The sequence below is a fragment of the Amphiura filiformis genome, chromosome 5 (assembly GCF_039555335.1).
Source record: "Amphiura filiformis chromosome 5, Afil_fr2py, whole genome shotgun sequence".
NCBI classification, from domain to species: domain Eukaryota; kingdom Metazoa; phylum Echinodermata; class Ophiuroidea; order Amphilepidida; family Amphiuridae; genus Amphiura; species Amphiura filiformis.
The window spans coordinates 19,036,071-19,047,537 of record NC_092632.1 but is presented as its reverse complement, the minus strand read 5'-3'; the positions used below and the strand labels follow the sequence as shown (position 1 = coordinate 19,047,537).

The 11,467-nt window shown below is 35.9% G+C and overlaps 2 protein-coding genes across 2 annotated transcripts in view; both read right to left on the bottom strand.

Annotated features, from left to right (window-relative positions):
* The window catches only part of LOC140152762 (cartilage intermediate layer protein 2-like), a 273,597-nt gene that overhangs the window by 138,021 nt on the left and 124,109 nt on the right, over positions 1 to 11,467 (bottom strand). The window lies entirely within an intron of this gene.
* The window catches only part of LOC140152757 (inactive tyrosine-protein kinase 7-like), a 101,722-nt gene that overhangs the window by 3,458 nt on the left and 86,797 nt on the right, over positions 1 to 11,467 (bottom strand). Inside the window, exons 7-12 of the mRNA XM_072175242.1 lie at positions 9,840 to 9,970; positions 5,022 to 5,157; positions 4,264 to 4,539; positions 1,523 to 1,789; positions 984 to 1,334; positions 43 to 275 (exon numbers count right to left, since the gene is read on the bottom strand). Coding sequence (XP_072031343.1) covers positions 43 to 275; positions 984 to 1,334; positions 1,523 to 1,789; positions 4,264 to 4,539; positions 5,022 to 5,157; positions 9,840 to 9,970 — 1,394 coding nt within the window. The remainder of the gene's footprint in view (positions 1 to 42; positions 276 to 983; positions 1,335 to 1,522; positions 1,790 to 4,263; positions 4,540 to 5,021; positions 5,158 to 9,839; positions 9,971 to 11,467) is intronic.

The window sequence follows — 11,467 nt, the reverse complement described above, 5'->3', positions numbered from 1 at the left end:
TTTCTTTAACACTTTAAATTTGTTACTCTTCATGTAACTTACCCAATCTAGATACTCAGTGATCATAAGCTGAGGTTCAGCTTCTCTACACAATCCCAGCAGCTTTACTATATTGGCATGGTTCAATTTGGTGAGCATGTCTATCTCACGACGGAATTCCAGCTGCTGGTGTTCATCTCGTGTCTGGAGAGCTTTCACCATCACTGTGGTAGCTTCTTCACCATCTCGAATGCCAACAGCTCTGGCTAAAAACACTTCACCAAAGGCACCATGACCTGCATGGGTAAGAAAGTATAATATAATTATGAGATTAGACAAAATTTTAAACTTGGCTGATGTTACATATTGTCTAACAGTACTGTTTTGTAAGGCCCATAGGACCTCACTTATCAGAGAATATTTGCAGACAAAAAGCTACCCAAAGGTGAGCTATTTTAGCTGTTTTGAGAAACAAGATTCGTTCAATATGTGAATGAGCTGAGTTAAAGCTTATGAATGTAATACTCTAGCTTATTATACAATATGGACTACAATGCCAAGTACATATGGGACACCAAAACAAATAGTCGTGTAGCTGGCTGTGTGTATTAGTATTCTAAAAAATACCTCTACACTAGCTTCCAGGCATCTTGATACAGGCACGGAGCAAATATTGGGGGTATTCGGTTTCCCTCGGAATGCACTTGAGGCATTCATTGTCATGCAAGTGCGACATGGATGAAGGGCGCATTTGAGAGACGCACTTGATACGACCTGCACGCGAGTACCAAGATGCTTCAAATGAGACACAGAATTGTTTTCATTCGTCTCTGCGCAACGTCGGCAAGGACCCAAATACCCCCAAATTTCTCCCCACAGCTGACGCCCCGATAGTGTGTGGCGGTATAGGGAGTCCCGGTTCTCCTTCTCTAATTCTGTGGTACGCTCTAAAAATGTTAACAAGTGCCATTCTTCTCTGCCAGCAAGTGTAATATGTGACTTACCTATAACAGCTAAAGACTGTAGGTCATGCCTAGGGAACTGCATCTTGTCATAACTAGCTCGTCTAGCTGCCTTGTAATTAGGATTCACAGCCGCTGTATTATTTGCCACACTTGGGTTGCTACCATGATACTCATTTAGAGGCATGCCTTCTCCATTCGGAAGAGTCCCATTGGCTTTCTCCATGTTCTCTTCTTCTTTCATAAGACGTCTCTGTTTACGACGTCGGTGACGACACCACCACATGAGACCAATGACAAGGATGATGTAGGCTGCAGCACAACCGACAGCGATGGCGATTGTGCGGGTCATGAGCTCATTTGAGAAGGCACTAGCCGTAGGTGGACTTCCCTCTGAAATAACAAGCATCAAATGAAGCCATATTATTCCCACTTTAGTGACCGGATATCATTGGTCTGTGAAAGATTTATTCAATTTTATAAAAAATTGTAAGATTTATGGAAAGAGATAATTTTGCACTTCATCCTCATGTACATAGGCAAATATAGAGACAAACATAGAAAAACTATAATTTACTCACTTTTGATAGTTATAACTATTTCTGTGGTGTTAAGACCACCATTATTACCAGCCACACACTGATACCGTCCTCCATCTGTTGACAAAACTTGGTCCACTATTAGAGTACCATTTTTGTGTGATATAAAGTGTGATGGAAGCTTGGTAGGAGTAATAGCAGTCCATGTGATAGCAGGTGGAGGGTCTCCTCTGGCTTGGCAATCTATGTACAGTGAATATCCTTCATAACCAGTAGAATTCTTGGGGACTATGGTGAACTTGGGTTTCACTGAAATATTACAGACACAGGAAATTGGGGGTTAGAAATGTGTATAGACAAAATGCAATTAACATATTCATGAGACATAATAATAATGAAATTCGGTTGACCCCTTGATCCTTCCCCTCTTTCTGTATATCAAAGGTGATGGTGAGCTTTTATCAGTTGTCTAAAAGAAATTACCAAGGATTCTTAGTCAGTGGGAGTGGTCTAGTTCATAGACACATAATCTGACTGGACAATCGCATGATTTCGGGTGCCGTCTATCAGGCAGTAGACGACCCCCACATCATTATGAGTGTTGAAAACGCGTAACACGCGTGTAGAGGTACACATATGTATCGCGTTGTATGCGTAGATTAGTGCGGGATACACGCCGGCGCTAGCAGTACGTGCAACAAAATATGTGAAGTTGTAAACAAGTTTCGCTCATTTTATAATAAGGGGTATTTTTATGAAGGTAACTTAGTTTTTGCTTTAAAATAATAGTTTACAGTTATAAAAATAATATTGAACTGACTAAGAATGAGAATAAACGATAGGAATGTTTGTTCTTACTATCCTCTACCATGTGATAGACGACAGGCAGGTCCAATTTTTTTATCGTAGTGAAAATATTGGACCTGCCTGTCGTCTATCACACGGTAGAGGATAGTAAGAACAAAAATTCCTATCGTTTATTCTCTAAAAGAACTCCTTGTCCAGTTGTATTGACCTTTTTTCCCTATCTACTTTTAGAGTAATACTCTTTCACAGTTAGCTACTTATAGAATGTACCACTTTCTTCTATTTTTTAAGCCACTTTATAGTAAATGGGTTTATAACAGTCAAATACAAACTTTGTTTTTGATACAAGAACCAAAACTTTATAGAAATATGACAATTCTTTAATTAATGGGTTATGCCTCATCAAGTTTCTTTGAAATAAATGACGGGATTAAAAATGACTGTTTTGCTCCTGCTGTCAACACAACAACACAATGTGTTTGAACTTTGTATTTCACTCATAATGTTAGAGCACTTGTTTTGGTTGTTTGTGTTATGGGTCATCATTCCAAGTGAAAACACGCTTGAACCAGAACAGAACCCTGGATGCTTGTTGTGTCTGTTAGACAACAATTCCTATACATATATTTAAGTGACATTTAGTAAGCGCATAGTATGTAGGCCTAATGATTGGTTGGTAAGGCAACCAGACCGACAGTCGGCAACATCATTAAGCCCTGCCTTCTTACCAGTTAGCATGTGTTGATGGCGTACATACCCATAAATTACAGTTATTTTGATAAACCTTAAGTATCAAATTCTTTCCAAAATTGAATGACTTTATCTTTTAATCAAATCAGCCCCAATAGGAACATGCGAAATCTTTAGAAAATCAAAGATTTATGCACATTCTTATTGGCGATGGTGACATATCTGTAAATCTACATTGTCTACACTATGATTTATTCTACATCTACTAACATTATCAATTTGTCTTCATCAAGATGATTCACACATCACATCAATTGCCCAATAAAAATGCAATTTTCCGGGCATTAAAGAAGTTCTATATAGTATCAGCATGAGTCCACTGACAAATTGAAATGGATCTCACCAGTACCATTGTGAAGTATAGTAAATATACACTTGAAAGACAAACATTGAATGTTGAGGCTCAACTATATGTGAACTCTCACCACATGAACTGTACTATCAAATCTTGCCTTCTTTTTCCACAGAGCACAAGTTGTTATTTTGGATTGCTTAATTTTTCATACTTCAATGGCCTCAAGCAAAGTAACAGTTTTTGAAAGTTAATCAATCTTGAAGTAATTTGTGTACAGACTGACATGCAGATCACATCTAATAATGTCACATTCTGTGGTGTTTTTTCAGTTTACGAAGAAGTGAAAATAAACAGAGTGTGAAAATTTGTTGTGTTACATTAATAAACATAGGCTGTATGCTGGAATTTAGGTTGCTGCCAAGCATGTTTGTAGCATCACATTTCACTGTGTGGACCCCATGCTAGTACCAAGATCTACTCCTACACAACATACAAAACCTCTTTGGATCCCTAATAACTGATAATTAAAAAAGTTGAGACATAATATCTGTCTAATTCTCCATCTAAAATGACTCAAGTTTACAGGGTTGGAAATGGTACCTAGATACCATATCCTTTATCGTGTCCTTGTCTAGATAAGGCTATTAAAAGAAGGGGAAACATCTTTATCAAATACCTCCAATTCTTCATCTAAATGGCTCAAGTTCAAGGGTTTGATGGTTCAAAGGAGTAAGGGGCTATCATTTTCTTAGGAAGGGGGAGCCAAAATTGTCCAAAAGTCGGCATCAATAAAATTGCGATCCCCTCCCACCACCGATACACCTTACCCCCTAAACAGGCTGAAAATGTTGGGAATATTTGATTTTATGGAGTAGTATGGATTTTAAATGGAAAAGCCTACTTTAGCTGACCATCACAATTCACTTCTTACCAAACACATCCACTTTGACAGTTGCATTGATAATCTCTGTCCCAGCAGTTGCCACACAAGTATAATAGCCTGCATCACTCTTCATGGCTGGTTTGAAGATTATTGATCCATTCGCCATCTCGATATGTGATTGTGTGATAGCTGTGAAAGAGTCCCCATTTCTTTTGAACCACTGCACTTTGGGAGTAGTTGAGGCCTGGGCATTACATGTAAGCTTTTCTTCAACATCTTTTTCGAAGGTCTTACCGATTGGGTCTGGCGTGAATTTCAGAACAACTACATAAGGGAAAAGAAACAATAAATACTTAAGTACTGAAAACAAGAATGAAAAGTTTCAAATAACAAACAAAGGTGACAGACTACAACATTCATTAATTTCATATTCTTTGGTATGAGTTTTTGGGGAGCTTGGGTAGCACACTTTCTGTGAGGAGCTAGCATGCAAATTGAGAGCTACATGAAAAAACAACATACATATTATCTTTCATCATAAACCCTCACCCATTTGACTCTCAGATTATGCAATTGTTTTTGCAAAATCCTATGCCAAAAAAGATTAATTGTAGTAGTGTGAATTTATTTTGTCAATTCTCCTCAACAAGTCCCTTCATTTTGTCAAAATTGTACCTCATCTTGAAATGTACCTTTGCATTCCCCATCATTATAACTTGTATATAATTCCATCATACTTTAAACAAATTCACAATATCAAGGCCTCCAGAATGATTTCACAGGCAACAAGACCTATTTCAACCTACCATCAACAAGAAATGTAGCATGTGCCATCTTGTCGCCGGCTATGTTGGATGCTTTACAAACATACACCCCACCATCCTTCACCTGAACATTGTGTATTATCAATGAGCCATTCTCTGCAGTCTCAAATCGTTGGCTCTGTAACATCAATATGGAAAATATCATAGTAATATAAAAAAAATAGTAATAGCTACAATTGAGGAGAAGAATCATCGATACTGTCTACTCTGCCCACTTATTCTCTGCTCACTCTTAGTTCTTATGAAAAGAAATATATATTATCACTATTCACTCTGTATTATAATAGTAAGCACTTTGAGCACCTATCCAAAACTTCACATACTTTAGGACTTTTTATTTTGAGCACCTATCCAAAACTTCACATACTTTATGACTTTTTTTTTTTATTATTTTTCATGACCTGCACTTTTGAAAATGTTACATATAACTTTTATTGTAAATCAATTGGGTGATTTGACCTGCACTTTTTGACATTTTATTTTTCATGCTTATATTTTGTTGGCTAGAGTCTCTGGCCAGTGTGGGCAGAGAACAAACTTGCTTTCCATCTTTCTGTGTGTACTTTTCTGTGCTGTTGAGTGCTTTAAGTTGAGCCACTAAGGAAATGTCTACAAGTAACTATTTGTCTGTCCCCATTTGTGTTTGCGTCTATTTTATCAAATTTTTGACCGAAATATCATGCAATAATATAATGCTATTATTTTAATCTCTATAATTGTGTGAACATTTTTTGAGAGCAACCTTTTTGACAGAATTTTAGGAAAAATAAAATCTCAAGTTATGCAATGCAAGTGTCAACCCAATCAACCAATGCTGACATTTTTTGATAAACAATTCATAATTGCTCCTTTTATGATACATTATATATATGTCTTTATTTTCTATGTTTTTTTTTTCAATTAGTTGAATAAAATTCAAAATAAAATCCCAACTTTTTTGTTTTGTAAAATGAGACTAAACAACATAACTTGTGATACTGTGTGTCTTCTTTGGCAATGGCAGTGGAAATTTGGCTAGTAGAAAACTCTTGCTAGTGCTACTGCCTTAATGTGCCTTCAAAGCACCTGCATAAGTGTCAACCCTACAACAATTATACATGGACAGATGAAATTACCTAACAGGCCTCTGAAATGAGAGATCTCAATCTATTTATGAAGCAACATACTCTGGCCTATTTCGTTATCATTTGACACATCGCTGGGAAACTTAGAGCTAATACAGTCAGATCGCAAGTTTGCTTTATCAGTGTATTTGACAAGATATGATATATCATGATAAGAATACCTCTATAGCTAATATTACTTGTGCATGTGACAATGCCCTTGTCTGAGAAAACATTGTAATATCATTTATAACACCCAATATAATGTGCCAAGAAGATGTTGTGAATTTTTCATACCGAATACACTGAAATATTATCCCATGGGAGGGGAGCCACTTACATTGTAAGGTGAATAACATGGTGAAGTGCAAAAGCAAGAAAATTTTTTTTTTTTTTATCAGCATAAAGGAGAAGTGTATATGTGACCTGCTCCCACAAAATGACATTATAGAAGACATAGTCCATTAAATATGGCAGCAAAATTCAATAAAAAACAAGGAATTTCTGGAGGAAATGTTCACCTTTGAAGATGAAGCAAGGAGCAACCCTAATATATTTGGTTTGATTTTAAAGCCTACAAAGTAATTAATTCAAATCTGGAACATCTCAGCAAGTATTTCGTTGAAGGTAGGGAAAATGTTGGAGGATTTTGTATGTACAGACACTGTTGTTTTTCCCTTTATTGTAACGTTTGCATATGAAAAAAAATACCAAACAAGAATTTCAGACATATACGTCACTCCATGCTATTCCTTCAAATTTCCAATATTTTTACACTCTTGTGCATTTGGATGCAAAAGCCAAGATATGTAAGTTTGAAACTTGTTACATTAAGGTCACCAAAATTTGCCCTATCAAGCTAGCTCTAAATTAACACCATACTTTAAAATATTTTCTCAAACTATGATTAAATGTAGCATAGTCATATTTTTGTCGGTATTCTGCTTATATTTGACCTGTTATATTTGCATATATCTCAAATGGATAAATAGAGATATACTGCTTTTTGCATCTAGTACCTTTAATTCAAGAAAGAAACATAATAGCCTGCATAGTCACTTTGTTAAGCAATGGGGTCGGTCGGCAGACAATTTTTATTGCTGTTGACTTGGGGACTCCTTTCATTTTGTGAAGGAATTTCGTCATGAAAATATTCTACAAAACACTCCACTCAGTCATATCATGGTTGAATTGAGGAGGCAGGCAAAGCAGGATGCCGCTGGTATGTTTTGTATGTGTTCAATAAATTGCCTGTGTACATTCCCGCATAGCAGCTGTCATAAGGAAAGATGCATGATGTAACGTTAACGTAGCAAGCCAAGACTTTGATCCACTTGTTATTCTTGTCGAGATGATAATGTTAGGAATAAAAAAGTTGGCATATATAACCGATTCTATCATTCGAATATAAAATTGGACTAATAATTCAAAGTCTTAATTTGGTATAAAACTTAATTCCAAGATACAAATGTAGCAATAAATCCTGTTTATAATTTCATTGTTTTTGAACGATAAGGGATCATTGGCATGTCACAAATTCAGCTTTCAGTTTTGATGGAATTTACAGCATGTGATTTGAAACTGACAACTTAATGGCATAGAAAAGCTTAAAATAATTGATTTTGCCTCCCATTTAAGCTGATCCCCATCACATATTGAGACATCTTAGCCAAAGGCATATTCTTCTGAGTAGAGCAAACAATAAATGCTAAAATGGGGAGATGCAACTGTCATCTGTATACACCAATTTCATAATCCTTTCTGTTTACCTATGAAAACAGGGCATTGACTCATGCTAATAAGTGATACATTCTTGTACTTTGATGTCTCCAGCTGATGACACTATGCAAGCCTTAATCATCAGTAAGAGCAGTTTCTTCACCTATTTGTTTTTCATTTTTTCCCTTTCAAACAAATAATGCAAGGATTTTAAATTTTCATTAACCATGTGATAAAAATGGTTAAACTAAGCAATAATGTATGCAATTTCTAAAGATTCTTGAAGGATTTCCATGTTAAAAAAACCCCATTGTGCACCCCTCATTTGTTGACTTTTTAAAGAAAAATATATAAATATATGTATCTAGAACTTCATTTAGCTTTTTACCATCTCAGTTTAGCCTATTAAAAGTATCCTAGATCAGTATTATTTTGAAATAATGCCACAGCTATCTATTTTGGAATCGCTTTTACAATTTTTATGGAATCAATATGACAAATTTACTTTGCCTCCAGACCTCTGCAGCATTTTAATGCAACATAGAGAATTGTCTATAAATAAACGGGAGTTAGTTGAAGTGATGTAGTTCATTTGACTGCCATTGCAATCTTTATGAGGATAGATAGAGGAGCAGGAGGATGGCAGTGAAGCACACACAGTCAGCCAAGCAATAAATATATATCAGTCTGACTTCTTGGGTTCAATCTCATCTATAAATCATCCCTGTTTACATCTAAAGGTTAGCTGCTCAATCACGTTGACAGTTTTACATGTGAAGTCCATGATGATGATGATGATGACCCTAGCTCCACTGGCTGGGATTAATTCCAAGTCACGCAACCGACCAATACCACTGTTTTGCTGTTTATGTTTGATATGTATCAATAAATCATCTGCGCTTCTGTTATTAGATTGAATTTATTTGTTTTCATTACAAATAAATGATCTCTTTAAAAAAAAAGCACGCATAATCTTAAAAACATGTGGCTATGAAAAAAGAAGAAGAAGAGTATCATCAAACTGCTTGATTTGAACTAGTTCACTAATGCATAAGTGTTATAGATTGTAATTGATTATATTACAAAGTACACATTACCTTTTTGCTATTAAATTCTCATTTGACTTGTGCATATGACTTAATGTAATTTCATCCACACAGCACTTTGGCAATATTCACATTACCTTTTCCCACTTAGGAATCATTTCAGCATGTTCTGGCAATGAGCACTAATATGATCAATTACTTTATCAACACTTTCTAGTTTGATTGCACTTTGTTTCACACACATATTGGGAAGCATAATGTTTATAAACTAAATAAGGTACTTGCTATAAAATGCATTTTTTTTAAATGTGGTATAAATGAGTCATCTGTTGACTACACTCAATTTGCATTTGTTTTCATCATTGCTCACTGAATATGCTACAATATAATGGAAATCTAACAAAAGCTGGGTTTCCATTACAGTTTCTATTCGCCCTTTGCACAGATCTGCCATCTTGCTAACAAAACGAGGTTCTCCCTGCAAACGCATGTGCACAATGTGCATTTTTGTTTCTCACGCTTTTCTAGCAACGCGCTGGAAAGCTTTTGCAATGCGCACTTGTCAATTAAAGCATGCGTTTGTCAGGCGTATTTACTCACAGCACACATTTTGCGGGTCTGTGAATATGATTATTTTGAGGGATAGTGCATGAAGGCCCTATCTGCAATAGCTGCCAGGTGTCTTATTGTAGATTGTGTACAATATAGAATGCAGAAGTTGTCAATTGCCTATAGGGCAGCTATTGCAGATAGGTCATTCTTGCATAACCCCACAATTTACATGACACTAAATCAATAGGATAGAAAATATCAAAACTTTGAGCCACATCTCTCAAAATCAATTTTAGTAAACAAATAACTTATTTTGCTTGGTCATGTAACAAATAGAAATGCTCACACCAATGGCGAACATAGTGTCACATAATACCTACCTCAATAAGATTGGAGGTTTTTGACCATCCAATAGTTGGTCTAGGGTTACCAGTGGCTTGACAGTGGAGCATGGATGTGGTCAACTCACGCACTGTCTTGTCCTGAGGCTTCATGATGATTTCTGGCTCAACTGAGTTGGGGAAAAGAAAAACAGAATAAAAGTTACATTTAAAGTCTGACAAAGAGAAACACCTGCCGGGGGAGGATATATCTTGAAACTGTCCCACAACTAAAACCTTTGTGTTGTCTGTAAGTGTGTTAGTTAAATAGAACGTCATCCACACACCTTCAATCTTGTCTTGATGTGTTTCTTTCAATAGCACATTCATACATACATTCAGGATGGTGTGAGCATGTATACATCAAACTTGTTTGTTACAGGCAGGTGTGAATAAAGACGCTGTACTTCTTTATAGCAAACAAACAAAACAATTCCCACTATGTATGTTATAGGAATATAAGTTGGTTGTACCATGGCTGTACACTGAAACCTTAAAAAATATGTAATTTAATTAACAAGAATAATGAGGGTTGGTTGGTTGACTAGTATCATTATATAACAATGAACTTGGTAAATTGTAGTAGTACACTCTTCTTTAATTTCTATAAATTTGCACTACAGTGGGACTGATAATTGTGTGTTTCACACTTGTTTGCATATGACTGGATTTCCTAGAATATCTTGTATGTATAATGACTACATCCTCAAACAGCTTCATACCCATATCAACAAGCAAGAACTGCTACAAATTTACATTCATTCCCTGTGCAAACCATCAGTCCACAACAACCAGCGCACCGATTTCTGCCCAGTTTGTCCCTTTCAGGAGCATTGAGCAGTATCTCAACAAGAGAGGACAAGACATGACTAAAGCCTTGATGTATCCAATGATATGATTATCTCTAGTCATGTAGGAAAAATTGGAAGGCAAATGCAGATGTGGATTTGTAACTATTCTTTGAAATATACATGACAAAGTGACAACCGTATTACAAATTTAATAATCATGACCACAAACTGTCATCATCAACAAAAACTGGCTTTCCAACTGACCTACATTTGCTGTCAAGTCTTTGGTACAGAATTATACATACAACTTAATTTAAGCAGCACATTGGATACATGATAGTGCATTCCAGTTTCCTCACTGATGATGAGCAAGGTCTGTGAGGTTAATGGTACTCAGCATAAAACCATCCTAAAACAGATTTGAGATGTCTGAAAGCAATCAAAATATTTCCAGAATTGCTGCTCCAAAATGATTTTTGTTGTTACGATAATATCTACAAATATGTTAATAATCCAGGTTGAATATATGTGACATGATCAAGGGGAATGAGTCACATGTCGGCAATTTTCAATTTGAAGTTTTTTACACCATTTTCTGGCAGTTTACAAATGCTACATTTTGATGCAAACCCCATCAAAACCGAACATCTGGTTACCGAGTTATGAGCAATTATCAATGGCTGAAAAAAATATAAAACAAAAGAATATGAACACTGTTTTTGCCAATATCTCAGAAACAATATTAGTGACATCCGACTCATTCCCCTTGATCATGTCACATATACAAATGAAATCCAAATTTGTCTGGTCTCGCTATTGGAGTCAGTAAAACAACAA